Here is a 26,400-nt window from a genome sequence, read left to right as displayed (position 1 = left end):
TGTCTTATTTTTTAATGTGGGGTTCAGTACTAAAGGAAAGGGATGAAATAGTTCTCACTGAATATAGACAGAGACAATGTAAGTATGTACCATGAGAGCTGTGGCTCTGGCGAAGAACCTCAACATAAATTTGCTACACATCTACTTTTCCAAATATAAGGCTTTCCTGGCAGGCAGCCAATCATGCAGGAATTGCCAACCGTTCTGTAGATAGGGCAATTATAATTCTCTGTGCACTGCCACTAGACCACCTGCATCTCCACATGTGATGTAAGTCAGATTTGAACCCAGCTCTCAAGAGATGAATGCCAGCCCACTGCTGTTTACTATCAACCAATTATTCATTACCTTTTATTATCATTAAAAACACCATTTATAGCTGCACCTGACAAACAACTAAGTATAGGGGAAGTTAGAACACAGGCCCAGAGCTATAGAAGTTGTACAACTTGGAGCTGAGATGTTGTTTCAGGAGGGGAAGGAAATTCTGTAAAGCCCATTTTTTTTGTGTGCATCATGCTTTGCTTCCATCAACTTCTCATTGGACTTGGGAGTGTCCATATGCACTGATACAGAACAAGAATTTTGAATTCTGTTTCAGATAATGCTGCAAATATTTTCATGGGAGTATGACTGCATTTTTTTTAATCAACTGAATTAGATTGCTTAATAAGGTTTTACTTGGAAAAAAAAAAAGGGGGAAATGAAAATTTAAGGGGAAATGAAAATGTATCAATGTTGAATGAGTCATCGTTTTCTTTTAAGAATCGAAAGTCTATCATCAGATAATGAAGGGGAAAACAGCTCCACCACTTAAAAGGGCAGTTTAAACCACTAGCTGTGGTGTTATTGTGTCTAAACAAAATGTAGAAAATTGTAAAAGAATATAACAGTTCTTATTGGTTTATTATATCACATTTCAGTAAATAGAAACTTCTAGCAAATATTTTAAATGTCTTTACTTCTAAGCTGAGTAATATGCAAATAACCACATGCTGTATTAATAAAAATAAATTAGTCAGTTTTCAAACTTCCCTTTTTAAGAGTCACCATGCAGGATGACATGTATTTTAGAAAGGTGTAACACATTAAACTTCATCTTTTTCCAGGCTCAAGAGGGAGAGAATTTTGCATGGAAACCAAGTATTTCATATTGGAACAATTAAATAATGAAAAAATCTTTTTACTGCTGAAGGAATGAGTTTGTTCACTTTACTGCAGCACTGTTCAGTGAACACAACCAGACTGTTCATGGTTTAAAGATAGGACACTCCCTATGTCATCGTCTGTGATAGTGCATACAAATTTCAAATAGTTAGGGGAGTTTAAAACTAATTGCCACATGGACCACATTGCAAAAGTGTATTCCATGCACACTTTTGAAAACATAACTCATAATTGGATGCTTTCTTTACGCACAACCAGGTAAGGAAAAATGAAAATAATTTAAAGATTGACTGAGTGCATAACTCTCTCAAAGCTTCCAGATTAGCAGGCAATGGCATGAAGATATGCTTTAAGTCAGTATCAGGAAACCAGGCAAGAGAACTACCTAGACAGGAGCTCTACAGGCCAGCATGGAAATAAAGAGGATGCTAAACTAAATATTATTTTCCATATTTTCCCAGCAACTCCTTATTCAGAATCCTAGGAATTCATTGGGTTTTGTGTTATCCTTCAGTGCTGTATGAGTTTTGATTCCCCTGACCTATCAATAGAGAGTCCTGACATAAGCCACCCACCAAGCAGGCTTGTAGTCTGGATCCTTCTGGGATCTCCCGCGGCAGTGTCCATGCCAAGCAGGCAACTTCCCTGACAAGGAGCCAGGCACAGGTGAGGGCTGGCAGCAGAGCAAGCCAGGGGAAGCTCTGCAGTCTCACAACCTATCAGCTCTGCACATATTTAGGGTGCAGTCAATAACTGGGCTCAGGGTTGCTTTTTGGACAAGAGGTCTGGCACGTACTGCAAGCACAGCTTTTCTTTAAGTAACCAATTGCTTTGGAAATGCCACAGATCAGCCCGTTAAGATAATATAAATGAAGAGATGATGTTTTGTGTGGGAAAAAACAATGAAAGAAGACATCATGTCTTTCATGCAAAATTAAAAGTTTGCTACATGATTTCATTAACAAAAGACCACGACAATATGTACTCAGGTAAATAGAACAACTTCTGACCTTGAAATTGCGTGCTAAATAAATTACCTCAGAGCGAAAGTGATGAGTTCTCATGACAGCATCTGGAAGAGAAGCAGAAAGACACACAGGCTGCATCCAGCTCCACCTCACATTTCGCTCCGGCTAGCGGTTTATCTAATCGCTCGCCCTTCAGCCCACATCCATGGACGGCTCAAGCTCTCCCGCCGCAGCCGGCAGCTCCGCCCGGCATTTATATTTAATTAATCGGGAAGAAGTTGAGCATAAAGTTCTGCTGCACTTGAGAGGCCGGGAAGGGCTGGAGGGTTTCCCCAGCCCCTCGCTTCCCTCCCGCGGGCCGAGGTTTGGCCAAGGGATGGGTGGAGACAAGGCTGCCGCAGTCCTAGGCTCGGCTTGAATTTTCTTTAAAGCCTTTGCCCGGCTCCAGAGCGGCCCTACGCCGGCAGAAACCGCGGGATGGGCCGGGAGCACCCCCCTCCGCACTCGGGGACGAGCGGCATCTCTTACCTCGGCTCCTTGAGCGACCTGAAAAGACGGATTTGATGGGATGCCTCCCCTTCTGGAGCCTGCGGTGCCAGCAGCAGAAGAATAAAATCGTGGCGATGGTCCCCAGCAGCAGCAGGAGCAAGAAGAGGGCGCACTGGATGCTGTAGGGTCTCAGCAGGACCAGGAAAGCGGCGGCGATCATGGCTCAAGCGCCCGGCTGCCCCTGTGCGTGCGCGGGTCTGCGGCGAGCGGCGCAGGGGGGGCGGGCAGCGCCGGGCAGCCTCTCCCCCCGGCAGCGGGGCGGGCATCTCCGCCGGCACCGCGCTGCTGGAGCCGGCAGCCGGGCAGGAGGAGGCGGCGGCGCGGGGGAGGAGGCAGAGGCGGAGGAGAAGGAGGAGGAGGAGCAGCGGGATGAAATTCAGGCCGTGACTCAGCAGCGGCGGCAGCCGCCGTGGTGGCGGTTACTGCGGGGCTCCCCCCCTCTGCGCCCGCGCGGCAGCCGGGACCCGGGCGCGCGGCGGGCTGAGGGCCCGCGGGCACCGGCCGGGAGGGGAGAGGCGGGGCGGGGAGGGGCGGGCCCTGCATGGCAGCCGGAGCGGGCACGGAGCGGAGGGGCGGGGCGGCAGGAGGAGGTGGAGGAGGAGGAGGGTGAGGGAACGGGAACGGGGCTCCGGGGCTCCGGGAGGGAAGGAGGAAGGAGCACGGCGGAGCCCGCTCCCGCTGCCGCGACTCGGCCGGGGCGGCCGGTGACATCACACGCTGGAGCCGCTGCGGAGGGAGGCGGAAAATGGCTGCTGCGAGGTACCGGGGGGTGAAGGGGCGGGGGGAGCGGCTTCCCTGCGAGGGCCGGGGACCCTGGGGTGAGAGGGGCTGCCCCCGCCGCCGAGGAGGGCGGAGATCGGTGAAGCGCGGGGTAGCGGTGGCCATCGGCTGGGGCGGCGGGGAAGTGAGGTCTGGGACGGCTTCCTGGGCAGGCCGACCCCGGTTCGGGGGCTTTGACAGCGGTTGGTTTCGTGGCGAAGCTGTCGCAGGGGGAAGGGATTGGGAAGTGTTATTGAGATACGTGCTGACAAGGTGATAAGGGTCCTCGTGTCGCGCTGAGCCGTGCTTCCGATGCTGGGATTGAGGCAGCAGCTGCCTCCGGGGGAGTCGGCACCGGCTTTCATCTGGGTTACGCGACACCGGGCCCGGTGTCGTTTGCACGATGTCGTTTGCACGCTCGCCAAGACGTTTCCTACACGAAAGCCGCGGAGAAGTTGGCTGGTGCAGGGCTGGCTGCAGCGAAAGCGGGTGCCGAGCAATGCACCCCCTGACTGCAGGAAGCTGCAGCGCCCTGCAGCAAATGCCATCTCCCCTGCCTCTCCTTCACCGCCTGCCCGCAGCTGCTGCGCCGCACATCCCACAAAAATCCTGGCGTGTGCAGGTTGCTTAAGGACAAGAGTTCACCTCTGTCACTGCTACTGCATCTGTAGCTGTTACTCTGATGATACTCCCTACTTCCAAAGGCTGTTTCAGAGGTCTTTGGAAATGCAGTTCCAAACTCCCTAGAACTACCAATCACACGCACACAGAATCAGTTGCTGAAAATATATCTAGGTACTGTTTTGTAATACTGTGTTTGCTGGGGGAAAGTTAAGTTAATTCGAGGCAAAATTCATGCACTTTTCATGCGTCTTTGATGTGAGCACATAAATCAGAGGAACGTTTCTGAAACTTTATATAAATAATGAAAATCCCTGTGAAAATACTGGAATAACATTGAAAAGTTGCTGCTTTGTATGACTGCCATAAAACTACAGAGAAAAACGTGCAAATATAAATTAAACTACAAAATATGCAAGCTGGAAGGGCAAAGGAGGAAACATATCTGTGGTAGCTTAGGTGAGCACAGGAAAATTATGATACTAAAATTCATTCATCGCTGAACTAATAACATCTTAATGCTGTATTGTTATTGCTAGAGAAATCCGTTTTCATTAAAAGATTCTCTTGGTACTGAATTGGGGGAGCTAAGTAAAGGAAGAAAAAGATATGTTGGCTTTTACGGCTGTAATTTTTTTATTCTGGGAATTTTGTATCATTTCTTAACATACACCAACATAGCGAGGCGTTGGTCGTGTTACTTTGTAAAAGGTAAAGTTGCTACATTGCGGGCTTTAATGTAAAGCTTTCCCTCCCTGCCTGGGAACTGACAAACACTTCAGGTTGTGTGGCATCACGTGGTGCAATATTGAAATCTTTCCTACTACCGCAGTACACTGCAGTAAAATGGATTTAATGCAGAATACCTGGAAATTTTTCAAACGGTTCATGTTACCTCACTGTAAGATGAAGCAAATCGGTGTGATCCCTCCTGGCACCACGCTGCCCTGCTGCAGTGCCTCAGGGCAGTACATGGCCGGAGCGGGAAACTTTTCGACACCTTTTGCTCTGCACTGATTTATTGCTTCAGGAGGGGAGGGTGGAGGAAATGTAGCAGAATTGCAGAGAGCTGAGCGGGGGCAGTGATTTTTGCATTGTCTCAGGTAGCACTGCATAGAAAACATTTGAGAGGCGATTCTCTGTCTCTTAGCTTGTTAGTTTAGGGTTTACAGCCTTTTCCTTCTAAGACTTAGATCTCACCGGTGTCTTGAGGATAATATTTTGCCAAAAGAATGTAATAAATCTCATGACAATGGCTTAATTTTTTTTTTTAAATACAAAAGAGATTTACTACAAGAAATGCTGACATGCATGATTTTTCAGCGAGCTACTGCTCCAGGCTTCTGAGTCAACTGTCTCACATGTATTCCAAACTGCTGCTATGGCTTTCTTTATTATTATTAATTATTATTATTTCTTTCTATAATTATTATTTCTTTATTTTAATATATCTATATATAGATATATTATCTATATTCTCATTACTAATCTTGCATTTGATAAGTATTGCAGAGGTACATTTAAAATATTACTTCCACTGTGAATAAAGTTTAAGTTGCTGAATTTGTTTCACATAACAATAAGCAAACTATTTGTGAGTAGGTGTCCCGCAAAAAAAAAACCAAAAAAAAACCAAAACAACCCAACAAACAAACAAGCCCAAAAACCAACCAACCAAAAAAAAAGATACAAGTTAAAATAAGTTTTGTATATATAGTATTTTTAATCTAAGCTTCTTTACAGATTCTTTTTCAGGGAAATTTTCATAAATTATAAGGATGATAAAGAGAGAAGAGAAAAGGAATGAAGAGAGAAGGTTAAAAAAAAAGCCTCTCAGCTGAAAATTGGCCTCAAAAGGAGAATCCTGGAGGTGAAGCTATTTCAGAGAAGAGGAAGTAAAAGAAGGTAACAAAGTCTTGAGACTGACTGTGGCAACAGTGTGGAATGGCAGGGTAGGTCAGAAAAGAAATCTAAGTTGTTGAGAGGCAGAAGCAGGTCCAAAAGGGTTTTATAAGCTGAAAAGGCAGCCTAAGATCCTGAAATAAATAAGGGCTACTGCTGCCATTTCAGAGTGTGGATAATACTGCCACACTTTTGTGGAGATGTAAGAATTTAGGAAGTAACGTCCTGCAGATGCTTGCTTTGTTGGGGATTACAGTAACAAAGTCACACACATAGCTGAAGTTTTTGGCAGAAGGCTCAGAAACAGCCTTTTACTTGAGCAATGCTGAGGGAGGAGGTGGTGATAAGTACTTGGGCAGAGGAATAAAAAAGGCAACTTCTGATTCAGAAACTCCGCAGAAAAGAGGCGACCAGCAAATGTTTGCAGTGGAAATGGACAGGAGTCCTCTCCTGTTTCTCGGGTTGCAGTCACTCTTGAATGCAGTTGTTTACCTATTTTATTAAGTTAATTGAGGGAGGGGAACAGCATGGAAATTATGTCAAAGTTCTGTAGCTTAATGGAAGAATTGAGCAAAGCATGTGTTGTAGCAACAGGAGCCTTCCTTCAGGGAGACAAGGCAGCATTGATATAAAATACAATTTCAGCCAGTCTCTCATGATAACTTATTCTGTCTTATCCATCTTGCCCAGCTGAGCTGAAGACTGAGATACTTTCCTCCTTTCATCTTGTCCTGTATGCAGAACTGTAGTATAGTATACGGACTACTGCATATTCCTTTATAATTTACATGAGGTTCAGAAACTCTTTTTAAACAAAATTTAAAATCCTGGCTGAGTACCATGGGTTAGGCTGAAAGAAAAAAAAATACAAAAAGAAAACACGATGGTGTTTTGAGTGGAGAAGGCAGATCTGCTGACCTCTCCCAATGTGAGCTGTTGGATTCAAGGACACCACAACTCTGCAAAGGCACTTCTCTGCTTCTATGGATTCAGGCTTTGTGGGTGGGCCTCATTTTGCAATTGTAAGACTCCCTGTATCAGTGAGCCAACAGCAAAAAGTCACATGCTAGATCTGATGATGTGGACATAAGAACAGGAGATGATACATTATATGATTTCTCAAGTGTTGCTGACTTAAGTGAAATGGTAAGATCATGTCCTTTCACTGGTATGTTGGTATGCTTTAAGGACTCTGCTTCTACTAATTAATTATAATTCAGTAAAATATTCTGCTAAAATGACTGCTTAACTGGTTAGAAGGGCTCTCTAATCATCTAATACTTCTTAACAAAATATTTGGGTTTTTTTCTGATCAAAGAGGACCCAAAGTAAATATAGTAAAACCCAAAGAAGCAAGCAAAGTAAATATAGAAAATACCATAGTATGAGTATTATCAAATTAATTCAATTAAATAATTCACTTTCCCCCTCAATATTCTACTTCATGGGTTACGTGCTGTCCTAAGTGTGCTTTTAGCAGTTTCAATGTGATGTACGTGAGGATGCTTGTGCAGATTTCTGGTAGATGATTAGACCTTATGAACTACATTCTTCAGCTGAAAGAATAACAGTTTCCAGCTTGATACAGGCATCACATTTCAAAAAACCCCTACAAACCTGCTACATAAAATTATGTATTCTAAATTCAGCAAGGTTATTGCAAACCTTTGTTCTGCAAAACTTGTTCAGTTCTTTGCTCCATATAGCACTTTGCATGTTTGGAAAGCACTCCAGCGTTAGTTAATTCTCACAAAATGCTTGAAATTAGGAAAAAAAGGTATATTATTTCAGATTCTTTGGAAAGAGAAGCTGAACTGTAATGCTTGTTTGAATTACCCAAGACCAAACTGTGTGACTCCAGTGCTCCTGACTAGACCCCTCCATGAATGGAAAATTTTACCACCTGCAGGTGTCTGAGGTGACCACATGAAACCAAGTTCTGCCTGCTTTATATATGTAGGGGTGATTGTCCTTATTTTGCAGGTTCATCAACTCTCACAGCTTGCATGATTTGATTCCCTCTGTTTATTAGCCTGAATGTAAATCAAATGGAGCATGAGCCATGCACTTGTGCACTCCCAGCTTAGTGCTGCTGGAAAAATGCTGGCAGGAGTTCTGTGGGCATAAATTGACTTTGCAGAAAGAGAGGCTGATCTTGAGCCTAGATTGAAACATGCTGCTAAAGCTCCTACAGCTTTTTTTTTTTTTTTTTTCATTATTATTATTACAGCAGTGATATGCCCCTTTGTCCTTGGTTGAAATTTGCTCTGTATTAATTTTTGGCAGTGTTTAATGTAGCAGTTGTCAATCTGAATGTGTCCTTGCATCCCAGAGAGAATTGCACTTCATTACTCTTTTATGTATATAATGGGAAGTTGCTTAAGGATTGTTTCAGACCAATATACAATACTGTTATTTTAGATCTTATATTTATTTACAAATTTACATTGAGCTACATACACTAAAAAGACATTTAATTTTACAAGAGAGGGGAAAAACAGCTCTAATAAGGGTTGAGGTTGTTATCCTTGCGGGTAAGATGCCTTTCTGTCTGTTTTCCTAAGTGCAGAACTACTTCTAGCTGCACTAATATTCCCTGGAGTAGGAGGACAATGTTTATGTCTCTTGTTCTTGCTCATGAACTTTATATAATGCAGATTTTTTTTGGTAACTGGACATCAAGTGCACTTCACAAAACCAGAGTAATTGAGGAAGAGACATGCAGTGGAAGAGCAAACACTTTGAGTACTAACCAGGCATGGCTTCTAGTCTGTCATCACTCACCTATGACAGCCAATAAAAGACATGAGAAGAAAGAGTTAAGATGGCACTAGATTATTAAATACTGACCATACCTCAAAGCTGGAATTTCCTAGCTGGTGTTTCTGTTGTGTGTTCCTAGAAGAGAAGGAAGAATGTCCCTGATAGTAGTGCTTTGGGGCAGCACAGTTTGGCAAAAGATAGAGAATAGTGTATACCACCTTATAGAAAGAGTAAAATGTCTCCTTCTATAAACTCTCACATCAGGTGATCAGTGAGTTTTTATAAGAAGTCCAATATGAAAGTACCTTAGTTGTGTATGGAAAGTATGCCTGATATTTTTTCGGCCTTTTAAGAAGAGGGCATGTGATTGCTTGGGATGTTACAGAACAAGTGCACTGTTCTTGCACCTCAGCACAGATTTGCATCCCTAATGATGTTGCCTTCCTGTAAACGACTTTAGATAAAATAAGTGACTACATCAGTGTTTTTAAACCTTTATAATTTAGGAGCTGTTAAGATGTGTGGTGTTGAATTATTCAACCCAGATCAGAATGAGTATGGCCAAGTGCTGGACTCCACTCCATGCTGAATTGTTTCTCCTCCCAGGCTACTTAGTGCTCTAAGAGTAAGGATATATTAAACTGCATGGAAAGAGCTTGCATGTGACTCTGCAAATTCCTGTAGCTTAGATATCTCGTTCAGTTCAATACATACACTGATTTTTACTGGTCTGTATTTTAATACATTTTGTTAAGCATGGCATTTGCAAATAAGCAAATCCAAGTGAGTATTAGTTTTCCATCTGTCAGCTGTGAAATAGCTATTTTATAGAGATATTAATCTGTGATGCAGAATTAACATAACTTCCTGCATCTTGTTATTTGGCGTCTTGTTGTCTTCTTTATGGGGATCTTTCATTAACTGTGGGATTAAAATTCAGATTAAAAATGTATGTGGTTTATAGGTATATGAGGTACATAAGCACCTATTTAAACTCAGTCCAACCATTGGGGCCCAGAGAACAATTCAATTCCCTAAATTTGTATGTTTAAATCTAGACACTTTTTGAGGTGCCTGGTGTTAGTAGCCACTTTCATGAGCCCTTAAGAGGGTGTAGAGCCTCTATGAGACACATGCCCCTCAGAAGACAAAGTTTATGGTATTTAAGATTCTAGCTTGTGTTCATTTTTATGCAACTGAACTGAGCCCTAGAGCATTTGAAATCAGGTAAATCACTCAATTGTGTTCAGCAGGGTCTTGACTTTGACAGCTGTTGGAATCCTCAAGGCTGAGAAAAATAATACTGGCTTCATGCATTCATTTGGCTGCTCTAATTGACTTCAGTGTGTGGAACAAGGTATGGGCCAAATTCTGTGTATAATCCTGTGGATTTTAAATACTACCAAGGCTTTAAAGACAACAAGACAATCTGTGTAAGGCCAGAAGAATTTGCTTTATTATGACTATCATGACTTTGGAAAGTGTCTTGGAATATTTCATAGCTAAATCACACCAGGATAGCAATCTACAATTAAGAAGTGAGCTGTTAGATATCAGTAAAGAAAATCATGTTTTATCCTTCCTGTGCAAGATAAATGGGATCATTTCTGTGCATTTATAATCTTGAAAGTTGTAGTAATGTTCAGATAGATGCTCCCCCAGATTCTCAGCTGAATTTGGAACACAGTGATACTGATGCTTCTGGAAAATCTGTACTCTGTATTTCTCAGCTGAGAGCAGCAGATTTGTGCATTTAAGTCATATTTCCCCATAAAATGACTAAGATATCACTGTAAATCTTTTCAGTGGTAACAACACATCTGCATTTTTCTAACAGTGCCTAATTCCACTGCAGACCATTAGTCATTTTTACAGTGGTTTCAGGGGAATAAGATTAGAACCCACAACAGGGTATGTAAAGTATTTAAATATGGTCATGTTTTCCAACAGAAATTTGTTACAGAGAAATGGGAATGTTGAGACTTAATTGTAGTGCAAGTGTTTTACACCAACATTGTATTTAATGTCTTGACAACTTCAACATAAAACGACATAGTCAAAGTAACACAAATGAAATCTGTGGCTGTCACTCATTATGCTGGATTGGAAATAAATAGTTGGAGTGAGACAGGTTAATTTCTAGCTCAGTAAAGGTGGAGGTTTTTTTGTAAGGAAAACGTGAATTATTGAAGGCTGAACCTAGAGACTATACAATACAAAATGTTAGTGCTTTATCATGGATCTGTATTGCACAGTTTTGGTACAGTTTCTAGCGTTGCTGAAATCAGTGGCGAAGCCTTATTTTAAGCCACAGTAGAATCAGATCAATTGAGTGGTCTGCAATCTCAGTTTGTAATACTCTATACTGCATTTACTTAAAGGAAAGGGAAATAATGATCTCAGCATTCCATCTGCCAGCCTTCTGGCTGAATGGAACAGACTATGTCAGTCAAGGGGTGATATATGTCTTTAAATGACTTTTGTGGTTTGGTGTTTCTTTTTTGTTGTTGTTGGTGTTGTTGTTCTGTCATTTTGGGTTGCATAGTAACAATGTTCTGTATACAAATTTGGAGCATCTGTGCAGAATGTGAGGTGTTAACATGTTCGTAAAAATTAAGAGTCCAATTAATGTTTCCTCTTTAAAATTAAATGGCTTCGTTCTTTTTATTTTACACCTTCTACAAATTACCTGCTTTTTGAAAAAGTAAAGACAAATTTGTGTCTTAGAACAGTGATAAATCATAAAATTTTCTTATAGACTTCTCAGATAGGTGGTTAGTGTTTTCAAATGGAGAATATAGCAGAATTAAGTAACTTGCAAAACATAAGTGGCTTTCAAAGGTCATATAATTCTCCCTCTGTGGTTAGTAGCTGCACACAGGGTAATGTCTGTGAATGATTCTGTATCTTCCAATTAAACCACTGAACAAAGTGCTCATTGTCAGAAATCTTACTTGATGATTTGCAGAATTGCATAAGAAAGATTTTAAATGGAGAAACAGATACGTTTCAACAGACTTCATATTCCATCTCCTTGGCTCCCTATAGCTGAAGGTCTATTGGAATGTATCCTACAGCTTCAAAAATAGAAAATGCTAATATAGGATGTGTTGGACCCAGCCAGCTTCTCTAAGGAGACATACCTACCCCTGTACAGTCACTGAATAGTCAGCAGAGAGAAATAGTTTCTCCTAGACAGTAAGTCATCTGCTGTCTTTTCAGAGTGTCTTAGGGTGAGATGAATCACCTCTCTCTGTGGTGACTGAGCCAAACATGGCTAGACAACCTCTCACTCTTGAGGCTGTATAGGTTTGATAAGATTAATCCCACTTTCCAAGATGTATTTTTTCCTGATGATACAAAATATTTTGCCTTTGATCTGTTTTGGCAAATATAGCATTTTAGAAGGAAGCATGTGCAAGCAGTCCTGACGCAGACAAAGTTCACATTGACTTCACTGGGAGAACAGGGTGAGAAAACACCGCAGGACTTTTCTTCCAGTAAGTGAAGTACTTAACTGTTCCTTTTCCTCATTAGGGACATTTTGTTCTACCTTTCCACTCCCTTTAATCACTGGCTAGAGATGATGCTGGCAGACAGTTAAGAATTATCCTCAGGGCCCATGGATTGTCACAATAAATTCTGTGAAAGGACATAGTTTGATTAATGTCTACTGCAGGAGCTGAAGCCATAGGTCCGTAAGAGAAAAATACTAACAATCAACTATTGCAGTCTGTTCGGTTTTTTTGGCAATGCAATAGTTTTGTCATTTTATTATAGCAAGCAGTTGAGTTGATGCCCAGCAAAGCCGCAGCAAAGATGTCACCTGGCCAGGCTCTGTTGCTGTCTCACAACTGCAGGACTGAGCACAAGCCTCAGAAAGCTGCTGGGAGGCTTTTAGACTCCTGCAAGGATATAAAGAAATTGATCAGTCCCATCACAACTCCCATGATTTTTTGTGGAATCCATTGCATATTTTGCTCAGCATCCTATGTAGCTTATATTTTAACTTGGCAGCTGTTAAGACTCCTGGTGAAATCAGTTTAACTGTTTACTAGTACATCCTCCCACCACAGGCAAGAATTTTGACAGCTGAAAAGAACTTCATGGGTAATGTAGACAAATTGCTCAAAGTCCTGACATGACCATGGTAGAAATTGTCTCTAGGTTTGAGTGATGGATTTCCCTGGATCCAGGTGCTTGCCTGGTGTAAATCCAGCCATGTGTTCACAGAGTCTACCAGTGGCACCAGGCTGCTGTTGTGGGTTCCAAGCATTCAGAAGTCCACATCCATTGATTTCATTAAGCTGTTTAACATATACACAATAGCAGTACCTTCCCAAAGCTGTAGGATTTGCTACCAGTGTGATCAATCAGCACAGCATATATGTGAATAGCCTCAGAGGTGTGGGGAATCATCACTTAACCTCCATGCTGTGAACAGCCTGTGTTTTCAGCAGGTCCCTGGAAATGCCAGGCTGGCTTGGGCTTGCCAACCTTGTATAAGTGTGGACTGACAGCATGTTCCATGGCTCTGATAATATTTGTCTCAATACAGTAGAAGAGACAACATACAAACTGTTAGAGGACTACAGGGAAACATTAAAAAAATATAAAGTCAGTCAGCTGTTAATCTTAGCACACTGGTAGTTCTGACTTTGCTGCAATTCTGCAGACTTTATGTGGACTTTTAAGAGGGTAATGAAGTAGCTTGCAGCTGCCAAGGGCCAAGGAAAGGAAAGCTAAAAGTACTTGGTTTGAGACTCAAAGAACTCAGTGGTGGGGTTTGTTGTTCCTGGGTTGATCAGGGGTAGAAGTTAACACCTTCATGTCAGATGAGAAATGTTGAGCTAACTGTGGTGTGTGCTCAAAAGCAGTTTGAGAAAGAAGGAAAGCCATGGATGGTCAATGTGACTGCATGCATAGGATGTTTTAAATTGTTGAATGATCCCTTTCTGTGGTGTGAAGATCCACTCAGCATGGATCATTGGCAGAATGAGGCCTCGGCAGAATGAGGATTCATGCTAAGCATAGACCATCAGGCACTTTCCTCTCTAGAATTTACATGGGATGAATGTTTCCTGGTCTTTCCAACTCTATTTACAGAAAATTAATGTGAATTCTTGCAAACACAGTCTCCTTTCTTCAGCAGGGCAGTACTTAACAAACCTACTGCTCTCACATTCAATACATCCTGCATAAAAGCATTATTTAATATGCTTTCTAATGGTGATGTCTTACACTGCTTGCCTAATTGTGTCAGTAAACATGTTGACAAGAGCACAGCTGCCTTTTGCCAATTAACAAGTTCACCCCTGTGAAAAACCAGCTCTTTTGAGACGTAGCACAGACATGGTGAATAGTAGTGAGCTGGTCTTCTGCAAACAAATTGGCATTGCTTGCTTAGAGCACTGCAGCCAAGATTTTCTCACTTTGACAAAAGCTCCATGTAGCTTTCTTTTCTTAGCTCTGAGTTACCTTTTTGACAGCCTCTGCACAAGGCACTAGATTTGCTTCTGACTGATTGAGGCCAAATAAATCACAAATCAGAGTCACATCTGGGAATTCATGAGCTTGCAGCTCTGTAAAATTACTTCACCTCTATGAATTGACAGGCCAAACTATGTTTGCTTGAAAGAAGACCGAGGCTTGAGAAAATCAGATTTTCTATTTATTGATTTTATCTAACTTGATAATTTTAAAGTAGAAAATAACTTATCTAATGGAAGCATTTAATGAACTAGTTATATTTCTAGTAGAGTTTAATAGAACCAAAGAATGGGTTGGGTTGGAGGGGACCTTAAGGATCACCTAGTTCCAACCCCCTGCATGGGCAGGGAGACCTCCCACTAGACCAGGTTGCTCAGATCCCCATCCAGTCTGGTCTTGAACACTTCCAGGGAGGAGGCAGCCACAACTTCTCCAAGCAACCCATTTCAGTGCCTCACCACCTTCACACTGAAGAGTTTCTTCCTAGTAACTAAGCTAAATCTACACTCTTTCGTCTCTAAAACCATTACCCCTTGTCCTGTCTCTACATGCCCTTGTAAAAAGTCCCTTCCCATCTTTCTTGTAGGCACCCTTCAGATACCAGAAGTCTCAGCTTAATTAGAAAAATGTAGCACAAAGTATGACTTGTTCCCCTCTTCCAGTGTGGAATGTCAGCATTTTAAAAAGCCCAGAAATGGTCCTTTGCTTTAAAAAATACTTTTATGCAAGCAAAGGATTTAGCTGTACATTTGGGTCTGGATTCTCCTTGTTGCTGTTATTCTGCATGAGGCAGCCCAGCTCTTTCAGTCCTCAGCATGCCATTTCTTTTGTATGTCAAGTTTTCCACTGCCAGAGTGTGTCATACCTCATCCAGTCAGTTGTCTTGGGCTGTTCTGTGTTGGGCTTTTGTGGCTGCTATTGTATGTCTTGCTGCCCCTGAGCTGATTAACACAGCCCTGGCATTCACACATCCCTAGTATTAACTAGCATGTAGAGTTAGTACCTTCTCTTCTTCTATGGAAAGTTTTCACAATTTTACTTGTTTAGTCAGAGGCTCAACTGTTGGAGCAACTGCAGTTGTAATAGAGGTCCTTGACAGGAGATGGGGTAGATCAAGCATGGTAGCAATGTAGAAGCAAGGGCTCTTGTGAATCAAAGATGTTTCCTGTGCATAGTTTGGAGGCAGCTGTCTGATGTACATGTATTGAAAAGACCATCTCTCATCTTTCAGGGGAGATACAGCTTGGCTAGTTATCACCACCTAATCTAGGATATTTTTACATAAATTACCAAAATCCAGGAATAGGAGAATTGCTTGGGGATTTTTAAAGTATTTTTGTAATATTCCTGTGGCATGACATGGTAACAGCTATTTTCCTATGCCTTTTCAGGCTGTGTCTGTGTGACAGGAAAATCACTTAAAAATGAAAAAATTCACACTGTTTGATTTTGTTAATGATAATTCACTGCAAATTGGAGAAACTTCATGGATACAGGATCTTCCCAGTGATGACAATGAATTTGAAAGGCTTCTGAAACCAAATGAGCACGTGCTAGTGAACTGGCCTGTGGGAGAAAGAAAGACAGAAAAGTACCTGGTGAAAGTTGTGTATATGAGTGGTGAGTGCAGTTTCAGAGCTTTTGGCTAATATGAACTTTTAAAATCTAGTTCTAAGGTATTGCTACCTGATTTTCTGTGCTCTGGGCTTTTTTTCCATCACTTCAGATGACCCCCAAGAGCTGGTGGAAATGATGCAGAAGATATTACAAGCAGATGAAATTACAAAAATACAAGTCCTTGGAAAAGGCAAGAGGAAAAGGATAGAAATGATATTCTCAGAAAGTGAAGACAGTGACATGGATAAAGAACAGGTAAGTTTCTGTCTTTAGGTGCCTGATATTGATATGCACAGAATGGAATGAAATAGACCATAGCAATTGACTCTTCACAATATAATATACGACACATATATAGTAAAGGTAGGAATACCAACAATCTTAACATGGTAGTTCAGCTCAAAAAAACAGATTTTTTCCTTTGCTATTTAAAAAGAAGGTGTTATTCAAGACTTTGATGCTCTATAGCTCCATTACATTTTCTCCCATAAGACAAAAACTTTATCACTGCATAGGGAAGGGAACAGCTTTTCTGAGCTTTGGATTGTGCTGAGACCTGCAGTGACAAAAGGTGGGGAAGAAAGCATAAGTCTTAACAAAAAATCACAAATACATTTAAAAAATACTAATCAGGAATATAAAGTGCAGAGTGAATAAAATTTTACAGTATACCATGAGATACTGTACTGAAAGGCTTTATAGGAATGCAGAGGCACTAATAAGCTCTTTTTTACAGGGGAAGATAATGAGGCATGTAAAAAGAAAGAAATCATTACAGGCATCTGCTCCTGCCAACATCCTAAGTCAACTTGAAACATCTTTAATTAACCAACAGGTAAGTCTCATCTTGTTTAGAGGGGCATATGGCTTTTGTTTTAGTGAAGTCAGTGGTTCCAAGAGAGCATATCTCAAAAAATTGGTGAATGGAGAACAGAGAGAAGTACCTAATGGTTATGTACCTTGACATTTATTTTTGAATTTTAATAGGAATGGAAATATCTGTGTTCAGTAACAGCTACTATTAAAATGCACCAAGTCTGTTAATATGCTCTGTGTACAAGGAGAATATTATGATTTAGCCAGATATTTTCACACCAGTTCTAATGCTTTAATTGTATGTTGTTGCTCTGGATAATACATTTTGGGGTTTGTTTTGTTTGGTTTTCCAGAGAGAAACATATTCAGGAAGTAACTTTCTGTACAGTGAAAGTAGCAGTGATGATGAAGAGCCTTTATTTCAACTATCCAAGGTAGAACTGTGTGCCAAAATAAAAAGTCTCAAGAGGAAGCTGACAGACACCATGAGAGAAAACTGCCGCCTCAGGCAGTCCCTGGTGATGCTTCAAGGTAAAGCCAGAAGTATTTTGATGAAAAGGTCATGAAAACCTTGATTTATAAGAGGCCGTTTGGATGGGAATTATGGATGCTAAAGCATCTGACACAATCAAGGCCTACCATGAGTATCAAAGTCTCTGATACATGGCAACATTTAATTCCAGCAGCTCATAGAAAGAGCTGTGTTACATGGAGGTTATGCAGTCAGAGTTAGAAGTGGAAAAATCTGTCTAAATCCTGTTCATTGTTCCCAAGAAAACCTTTCTGTATGCTGTGTATAACCACCAGCTTAAGCTCAAATGCTCCAGTGATCTGTTTACCTGGTCTTATTTAGTAAGTTATTCTAGATCTACTGAATCTTCTGTATTCTGGAATGACTTAATTTCTAATTACTTTAGTAATGCCTCATTATTGATCATCAGAGTTAGTTCCAGATACAACTAATTCAGTGTTTTCCCAGAGATGAACCATTTCATTCTTTTCTAAATTATACCATCATCACTAATAGATCATCTCTGAGGCCCTTCTTCTCCCTATTCCTTACTCTGGGGCAACCAAGACTGAATCCAGGATTTCCAAACACAAGTGAATTAATAAGGTGTAAAGAGGATTTGCTGCTTCTTGCCCAGCTATGTCATAGCATCCCTAGACAACCTAGTATCCCTCTTTTTATTGTCATATGATTTTGCACATGCTTATCAGTTTAATTGCCTACCTGCTACTGTTCCATATGTTATTCATCTTCACTTGAATAATTCATCTCCACTTTTCTGAATATTATTTTTTAACATTTTGTTAGTCTGACAACTTTTCTTGCACATGTGGGTGCATTTGTCTCACATCTTAACCATTTTTATGTCTTCCATAGTTCATTGATTCTGTATCTTGATGATTCTTCCAGCCCTTGCATCATTTTAACTCTGCTGAATTGATTCTTCTTAATGGATTCAATAAAAGTTTATATTTGAAAATAAATATGTTACTTGGATAAAGAACCATTGAAAATATATTCTCTATAGAAGAAAAGAGAGGAAAAAAGTATGCAATCCAAATAACTTTTTTGAAGCAAAAAATAAAATTAGACATAACATCACTCATCCCATTCTCAGTAGCTTTGCAAACTTGTAGAGATTTTGAATTAGCAAAAAGCAAAAAGAGAAATAGCCAGATTAATGCTATGGTGAGTATAAACTAATGGTTCCTCTCAGTCTTGCAGAGAACTGATCTATCCTATTCTAATGTATTGTTGGACATTAGAAAGAATTTCTTTACTGAGAGGGTGATCAGACATTGGAATGGGCTGCCCAGTGAAGTGGTGGACTCTCCATCCCTGGAGATATTTAAAAAGAGACTGGATGTGGCACTCAGTGCCATGGTCTGGTAACTGCAGCGGGAGTGGATCAAGGGTTGGACTTGATGATCTCTGAGGTCCCTTCCAACCCAGCCAGTTCTATGGTTCTAAAAACAGGCCAGATTTTCATGGTTGGGAACAGCAGAATAGCATGAAAAGCTCTAAGAGAATAGTAAAAAACTACATAAGGCATTTTTGCTGACAACTTTAACACTTTTTCAGTACAACAGGCATCTAATTACGAAAATATGCATCCTCATGTAATTAGAGTCTGAAACCTCCAATTACTTTTACCTACCACTTTCCATTTGATTTCAGTGTTGCCACAGGCAGTGACTCATTTTGAGGAACTGGTAGGGATGGCTGAAGCACTGCTCAAAGGGGGAGTGACATCATCTACGTCCAGTCTGCATTCACATGCTGTTTGGAAAGCATCTAACAACCCACTAGCAGATTCATATGCAGCTATGCATAGTAATTCAAGCTCACCAATTACTCTGAATGTGGAAGATGAGGAGCAACAGTCTGAAAAACAGGTCAGTTAAAAGGAAATTTTAGACATAAAATTTAAGTTTATATAGTACAAGCTTTTTAGTACAAGCTATATAGTACAAGCAAGTAATTATATAGTACAAGCTTTACTGTTACAGAATAGCAAATATAAAAAGCAGAATGTTATGGTTAAATAATCATAACTAAATAAAGAAGGGGCTTTTAAATTAAATAACAAAAAATAACCAGCAAAAATATACCAGCAGATAAAATAATTTTATCATTATTCAGTTGATGATATGACTTATGAGCTCCTTTTGTACAGAAGGCTCTTTCCATGAAGAACTCTAAACTTAAGTGTGCTGAATTAAATATGCTCTTACACTCACTTTGGTTTCTGTGGCTTTGCACACCTGTGGCTAAGGGCAGAATGTGGATGAATTAAGAAAAAAGGGAGATGCAGGAATAACTTCTAAACCAATGCTTCGAGTGCCAAAGGAAAATCGTAGTGTTTCAGAGATAATCTAAGAAAAATATCATCAATCTATTTAAACTGTGAAGTAAATGGAGAATGGTATGTTTCTGCTCTTGTACCAGGCACTGGCCAGCAGTGAAATAGAAAGACATAGACATATATATAGATAGATATTTGATAAAGATGTTCCCCTATTCTGTGTAATCATAGCAGTATAACTGAGAAATGTCAGGCATGGAGGCTGTATATGAAAAATATAAAGACCTAACCAAAAGAATAATTCTAGCTTCTGAACTGACAATATGCATAAGGATTCTTGTACCCTGGGTCATGCTAGTCAGTGGAAATGATTCATATCCAGTGTCATGCAGTCCTGAAAACTGAAGAAATCTACTAAGAATTACCATGGTGTTTTTTGACTGAATATCTGAAAACACAAAGTTTGACCTAAGATCTCCAAAGAAATAAAAAGTCCTAATTTTATAAGCAACCTAGCCCTATTTAGTAGAGGTAGTTCAAAATTGCCCATCAGGAGGTTTCAGATAGTTAGGCTGTACAACTGGTGTGCATAGAGGTCCCTCTCACAGCCCAGGACCAGATGTCACAGTTCTTAGGGCATGTCTGCTCACAGGCAGCAATATTAGCTTAGGCATGGTGCCATGTTCCTGAGGCTGTACAGAATCCATGCCAGAAATGGACCACAGCCAGCCTGCATGGAGCACAAGCAGAGGGATTTAGATATGTCTGAACATGTCCTGTCTCCACTAGTGAGTAATAAGGATCACTTGGTGGAGTGTTTGCTAGGATGAATGAGGCCCTTAGTCTGCCCCACTCTTGCTTCTGAAAGAAAAATCAACCTGCTTCTATAGTTGCAAGTGTTGAGGGGTATGCAAGTGGAGTTTGTGCTTAAGTCTTAAGCATACAATTTGCAGAGATTACTTTTGAAATTGTGTTTTTTAAAAAAAAAGAAAATCTTTCAGAGTTAATACTATATAATATTTATAAAAAAACACAATATTTACACCTGTGACCAATTTTGTCTTCCAGTTCAAGATTGAAAAGTGGCAGATTGCACTTTGTAACAAGAGCAAACCTCAGAAGTTTATAAATGATTTGATGCAAGCACTTTATACACATGAATACATGGCTACACACAGCCTGACAGGTGCAAAGTCCTCCTCTTCAAAGGATAAAGCAGCGAAACCAGCTATGAATCAGAATGAAGTTCAGGAAATCATAGGTGATGACTTGTTAACATTATTCATTGTGTCACTGATTTGACAGAGGGCTTTGTCTGAGGGAGGGGCTGTAATGCTTAACAGCTGGTCTGCTCAGGAGATGTGCTGTTTCTGATTTCCTTCTTCAGCTACATGCTTTTTTAACCCCTCTTTTACAGATACTGGCAGTGAAACACTAAGTAGTTGTATTTCTATTGTGTGAATTTTGGAGTTTTCACTGGCTACTCAGTACAGTGAGACATTTTTTTTAGCCTTTGAAAGGTTAATCTGCAAGAGTCAAAATTGGAGCATGATTAATGCATAAGGAAAAGCAAGGAGAGGACACACTTGGATCAAATTTAAAATAATAATTGCTATATTCTGAAATTAGTGAATGTTACAAATTCTGACATTTAAAACAGTGCTGGAGGCAAGCTGAGACAATAACTACGGAAGACAGGAACGGTGCTCAGAGGAACAAACAAGTTGTAGGCTTGAGGTTTAAGGAAAAAAAACATTTGGTCCTTATGAAGGAGAACCAGTTCAGATGGACGTAGCAGCTTTAAAAAAAAAGACAGTATTTTGTGAGCATATGAAGCCTGATTTTTATTCCATTCACACACATATAGCTAAAAACTAGAACAATATAGCCTAAATTCCTCTACTAGAATCCCTTGCCAATTGCCATTTCCTTGGACTTCCCCAGTTCTCTTGGTTCCCTTTCCTGCTGAGTTCCAGTTCCTGTCCCTTGATCAAGCTTTGTTGAAGCTGGCAAGAAGTTTCAAAAGCAATCAGTTACAGAAAACTCTTCCTTAAGAACCTAGATAGAGAAAAAGGCCCAAAGTCAAGAGAGAGAAAAGGAAAGTGTGTATAATGGTGAAAATATATTTAGATGAGGTCAGAACAATGTATGAGAAAAATTAAAAAGATTTCATGGGTTGAGAAGGTTGGACTCAATGGCTTTAAAGGTCTTTCTCAACTTAAATAATTTTACAATTCTAGGCAAAACTGGTAAGGGAAGCAGAGATGATAACCAAGACATTGAATACAGCATGCTGTGGAGAATTCAGTGACTTAAGGGAGCCTATAGAGAAGTCAAACAAGTTTGTTAAGGGAAATAAAAACACTCCCGTGTTCAAACAGAAAAGTATCAACATTATACAAGAGAAGAAGGAAAAAAAGAATGCCGTGGAGTTTGAGGACTGTAGCAAATGAGTTAGTAGATCAGAATTTTTAAAGAAGAGGGAAACTATAAAAGTTCAAAATTAAATGACAGGGGGAAAAAAACAAGGAAAGGGAAGATGATGGAGAAGAGGGGAGCAGAAGATGCATTACTGATGTTGAGTCTTGTTGGGTTTTTTGCATGTGAAAAAAAGTTAGGCAGACAAAGGGAAGGAAAATGTTTAGTGAAGGAGACTTTACATACAACTGAAAATCACTGAACAAAAACTGTAAGATTTGGAGGCATGAGGACTGGTGAGGATAAGAACAGGACTCCAATCAAGAACAGCACAAAGGAAGAGAGGATTAGCAAATCACTTACTACAAGAAGTCCTTGTGGGCCTGGAGTTCCTTTGAGTTTGCCAAGGGCAGGCACAGCAGCACGAAAGGCAAAATAAAAAAAGAGCTGGCATGTGCATAATCTGAAGTGGTCAGTGAAGAGAGCGAAGTAACTAGAGCTGAGGCTGAAGTAGCTGGAAATGTTGAAGATGCAATAAATGGGGTTTAGATCATATATCTGTGGTTTCTCTGATTTGGATGCCTCATACATATCTTCTCTTTATTTTGCAGGAATCACAAAACAGTTGTTTCCAAACACAGATGATGCCTTAATTAGGCGAATGATGGGACAAAAACTGAACAATTGCACCAAGAAGCCAATTTTAAGCAAAGATCTTAACTCAGGTGCTTTCCAGAAGAATAGTTTCTGGTAAGTCTTTAAAAAAATACAGTCTGCAATGTGCAATTCCTTCTATTACCCTTTGGTAACAAAATCTAAAAGCAATCTTAGAATTACCATGAAGATACAAGTTCATATATACATACAGAGTTACTTTGATCAATATGTCTATTTTTTATTTGGTATTATTTACTTTATTATTCTCTGTAGGCTCTCCTGAGATTAGTCAATTTCATGTCACATGTTGTGCCTCAATTAACCCACAAGTAAAGATAAGGAAAATCACAAGTCTTTTGTACCTACTGATAAAAGTACCGTAGAAGAGCTAAACTAACTACAGAATTAGCTACTGCCAGAAGAGTCTAAATTCTTGGGGCAGAGGAATTATTAAATAATATCTTGCTTATTATGGGCATGCCTACCTTCCCTGCCTTTGCCTAGAATAGGGTTATGTTTCAAAAGAAGGAATTTGGAGTTAAATACAACAAGACAGACAAGTCACAATTTCAGATCTATTAGGCTAAGGTGAAATATGGAAAAGGGGAATGTATCGTTTAAAAAAAAAAGTTAACTACCTAATAAACAAAATCCATTGGACATAAACTAAGAACAGTAGTAATTGCACATTTAAACTTAATATCTCAAGCTGACTTATAAATTGTCTTAACAGTGGTTCAACAGCTGCTCCTCAGGGCATCATCTCTTCAGCTGTGCCTCCCAGCACACAAGACCAGCAGAATGATGATTCACCAGCTGCTAATGCACAAATTCAGCAAAGTGACAGCCATCTGACTCCTTCACCTCCCACCACACAAGGTCAGCAGGAGTGTTTCAAACCCACTTCTTGTAAGGTGGAGTCTCATTGCACCGGAAGCTCACCAGCATCCTCTCCCAACCAGGGTTGTGAACAGGATATCAAGAATACAGACAAGGAATAACAGAAGGTATTTCATACCTTCTGCTCAAGCAGAAATTAAGGAGTAGTGTAAAATGAAAAAGAAATTATATTTAAATGGGTGAAACAACAGTGGACAGAGATACTGCAAGCAGAATAGAAGCCTAAGAGCCATTTTCTCAAAGAAATGAAAATCCCACAGCCTAGAAAACAATGAAGGCATATTAATATCTTTGGCTTTAAGATATTATTAAATATATGCATGTTATGCAGTAATTCAGTTGGGGGGTTGGACTAGATGACTTTTAGAGGTCCCTTCCAACACAAATTATTCTATGATTCTATGGTAATTCAAAAAATATAATCTTGTTCTGAAGAATATAAGAAGAGTTCCCCTTAGTTAGAAAAAAGCCATTAGTTAAAGTAATACCAAAAGGATGTATAAGAGAAACCTTAATCCCCTCGCTTTCAACTTTACAGCTGATGGAATAAATTTTTTTAAGAGAAAGCTATTGCATATTAATAAAAAAAAAAGATACAGAGATATGAAAAGAGAATAGAAAAATTTACTGGTGAAATGAAGGCTATGGTCAGCACAGGATTAGAAAGCACAGGGTCACATGAGCAGACAAGAAGAAATAAAACATTGAAGGATGCCATTTACTTGAAAAGAAGAAAACATTTTTAGAGCAATGAAACTGCATCTCTCAAGATGTCTTCAGGAAAGAAGCAGCTAATTTTTAACCTCTGAATGTTGGAAAGCAGTGAAAGAAGCCGTGTTCCCTCCTAGCTCAGGGAAGAGCCCTCCAGCATTGCCTGTTTGGTTGTGGAGGCCATGGCTTCTCTCACAGGCTTCTGCTGCTGGTACTCTGCTGGTTTGGCCACTCTCACTCTCCCTTGTTTCATGAATATCAGGTCCATAGGGTAAGGGTGCCTTATCCCTCCAGTCAGGAGATGGAGAACAATCTCTTGACAGAGGTGCCAGCTTCTACTCCCTGTGGTTCAATTTTGGTGCATTACCTTTTGCTTAGAGAGAGGGTGGACAGGTAGAGCATTCTTCACGGGACTGGGACCAGAAAAATCCCAGTAACTGAGTGGTTCCTCTTGAGATCTGACACCGCTTATCCCAGGGAGCAGTTGGCAGCCACACACCCTGTAGCTGCCTGAGGAGGAGGAGGGTAAGTACAATTTTTTCCTCACTGAGTGATTCCAGGTTTACAGTGTGCTGGTAGCATGGGAAGGAGAGAACACTTGGATTATAACTTTTATGTTTAAGTATACTTCTGCCAGAACAGATAGTACTAATAGTTAAATCTATTTCACACATGGCAAACAAGAAACTAAGGAATCAAGATGAAGAAAAAAACCAACATAAAGCTGAAGAAAGCTGGCTTAATTTGAGGTGGATTTCTGTAACTCAGGAGATCTGAGTTATAGAAATTAATTAGGAAAATAGTATTAGGGTGAATGCTGGGGAAAAAAATCTGAATATAAGGCTAGCAGCCTTATATATAAGGGAAGTGCTGCAGACTTAACTGTACTAGAACAATGCACTAGTAAAATGCACTGTGTAGAAGAATTTTTTGTGGGTTGGGGTATAAGTGATATGCTAGCATCTTTCATCTCTCATGTCTATCAGTTCCTTTTAGATAGGATCAGGATGAAAGCAGGTATGAAATATGATGTAAATTCTATCTCCTTATTAACCATTACCCATAAAATGTAACAGAGGGATGTTTGCTATTATGTATATTTTGTATATGTAATTGTATGTACAGCATATAAGAATGTATATAGTTAATCATATTTTTGAAGCAACTTTCTATCAAATAAAATGAAATATTACTATGTCTTTGCTCTGGTTTATATACCATACTGCTTTCTAGGCCTTTTCTTACATCAATCTCTGTTTTACACAGTAACATGTAAGGCTGTAATTTTTTTTTTCTCTTGCTTTTTTTTTTTCTTTCTTTCTTTTCTCTTTAATAACTGTTCTGAAAACAGTTTCTGTAAACCTTGTAATTTTTAGCTAGGGAAGGCATTGGCCCACCTTACAAGGGCTTTCTGAGTTGACACAGTTGATGCTGTGCAGCTGCAGCTGTTTTGCTATTTGAGAGGTGTAGAAGCACTTGGTTAGGTACATGGAGCCAAACATAGGCAGCTGCTCTCCTTGTACCTGGTGGAACACTGTAGATCATGCCATACTATGTGCTTTACTACTCTGACAATTTGGTAAGTTGGCAAAGGAAAACTGGTATGGGTGGCAGCTCACCACAAAGAGTAGAGGAGGATTTTTGTGGTAGGATTAAGATATGGGTGCTCTGGACAAAAAGGATAACGTAAAGAAGGAGACATTTTGTTTTACCAAAGGGTAAAAAGAGAGCAAGTGGCAAAAAGCCAATTCATTCCTTTCTACTGGCATATAGGACTGATGTTATCCCATTGGACAAAAGAAGATAAATAGCTTTCACACAACTATACGGTTCAATGAAAAGCCATACTCCCTGCACTATGACCAAAAAGTTTTGGTTGGAAAAGATCTTTAAGATCATAAAGTCCATCTGTTAACCTAGCACTGCCAAATCTGCCACTAAACCTTGTGTATAGTAAGCAGCTCATCCACACAGCTCTTAAATACCTCCAGAGATGGTGACACAAGCACTTCCCTGGCCAGCCTGTTTCAGTGTGTGACAACCTTTTCAGTGAAGAAATTTTTCCTAATATCCAGTCTAAACCTCCCTGGGCACAACTTGAGGCCATTTCCTCTTGTCCTATCACTTGTTACTTAAGAGAAGAGACCATTCCCCTTAGCTCATGATGGCACTCAAGATGACCTGACCCACAACCTTCTCCAGCAGCACAGTCAGGCTGACAGGTAGGTAGATCATCCCTCCAGCTG

At 40.2% G+C, this 26,400-nt stretch overlaps 2 protein-coding genes across 25 annotated transcripts in view; one reads left to right on the top strand and one right to left on the bottom strand.

Annotated features, from left to right (window-relative positions):
* DST (dystonin) overlaps window positions 1–3,101 on the bottom strand; it is a 288,534-nt gene extending 285,433 nt beyond the window's left edge. For 8 of the 22 annotated variants that reach the window (XM_071741661.1, XM_071741666.1, XM_071741662.1 and 5 more), the window contains exons 1-2: window positions 2,664–3,100; window positions 2,178–2,239 (exon numbers count right to left, since the gene is read on the bottom strand). In XM_071741661.1, coding sequence (XP_071597762.1) covers window positions 2,178–2,239; window positions 2,664–2,844 — 243 coding nt within the window. In that variant the 5' untranslated portion in view covers window positions 2,845–3,100. Of the gene's footprint in view, window positions 1–2,177; window positions 2,240–2,663 lie in introns of all 22 variants that reach the window. The other 14 variants (XM_071741656.1, XM_071741664.1, XM_071741658.1 and 11 more) reach the window with 7 other exon arrangements.
* A 170-nt stretch (window positions 3,102–3,271) lies between these two features.
* On the top strand, window positions 3,272–25,349 carry BEND6 (BEN domain containing 6). 3 transcript variants are annotated; one of them, XM_071741652.1, is made up of 10 exons: window positions 3,272–3,443; window positions 5,808–5,969; window positions 15,611–15,839; window positions 15,946–16,091; window positions 16,573–16,671; window positions 17,006–17,183; window positions 18,841–19,058; window positions 20,537–20,729; window positions 22,498–22,636; window positions 23,277–25,349. In XM_071741652.1, the coding sequence occupies exons 3-10, from the start codon at window positions 15,644–15,646 to the stop codon at window positions 23,542–23,544; spliced, it is 1,437 nt and encodes a 478-aa protein (XP_071597753.1). In that variant the 5' UTR covers window positions 3,272–3,443; window positions 5,808–5,969; window positions 15,611–15,643; the 3' UTR covers window positions 23,545–25,349. The 3 variants fall into 3 exon arrangements, with proteins under 3 accessions (XP_071597753.1, XP_071597754.1, XP_071597755.1); XM_071741653.1 differs by lacking the exon at window positions 5,808–5,969 and having other exon boundaries at window positions 3,273–3,443; XM_071741654.1 differs by lacking the exons at window positions 3,272–3,443; window positions 5,808–5,969 and adding an exon at window positions 9,262–9,354.
* Window positions 25,350–26,400: the final 1,051 nt, after the last annotated feature.

The sequence above is a fragment of the Heliangelus exortis genome, chromosome 3 (assembly GCF_036169615.1).
Source record: "Heliangelus exortis chromosome 3, bHelExo1.hap1, whole genome shotgun sequence".
Taxonomy (NCBI): Eukaryota; Metazoa; Chordata; class Aves; order Apodiformes; family Trochilidae; genus Heliangelus; species Heliangelus exortis.
Note: the sequence above shows the minus strand (reverse complement) of the source record. Positions and strands in the feature narration are given on the sequence as shown.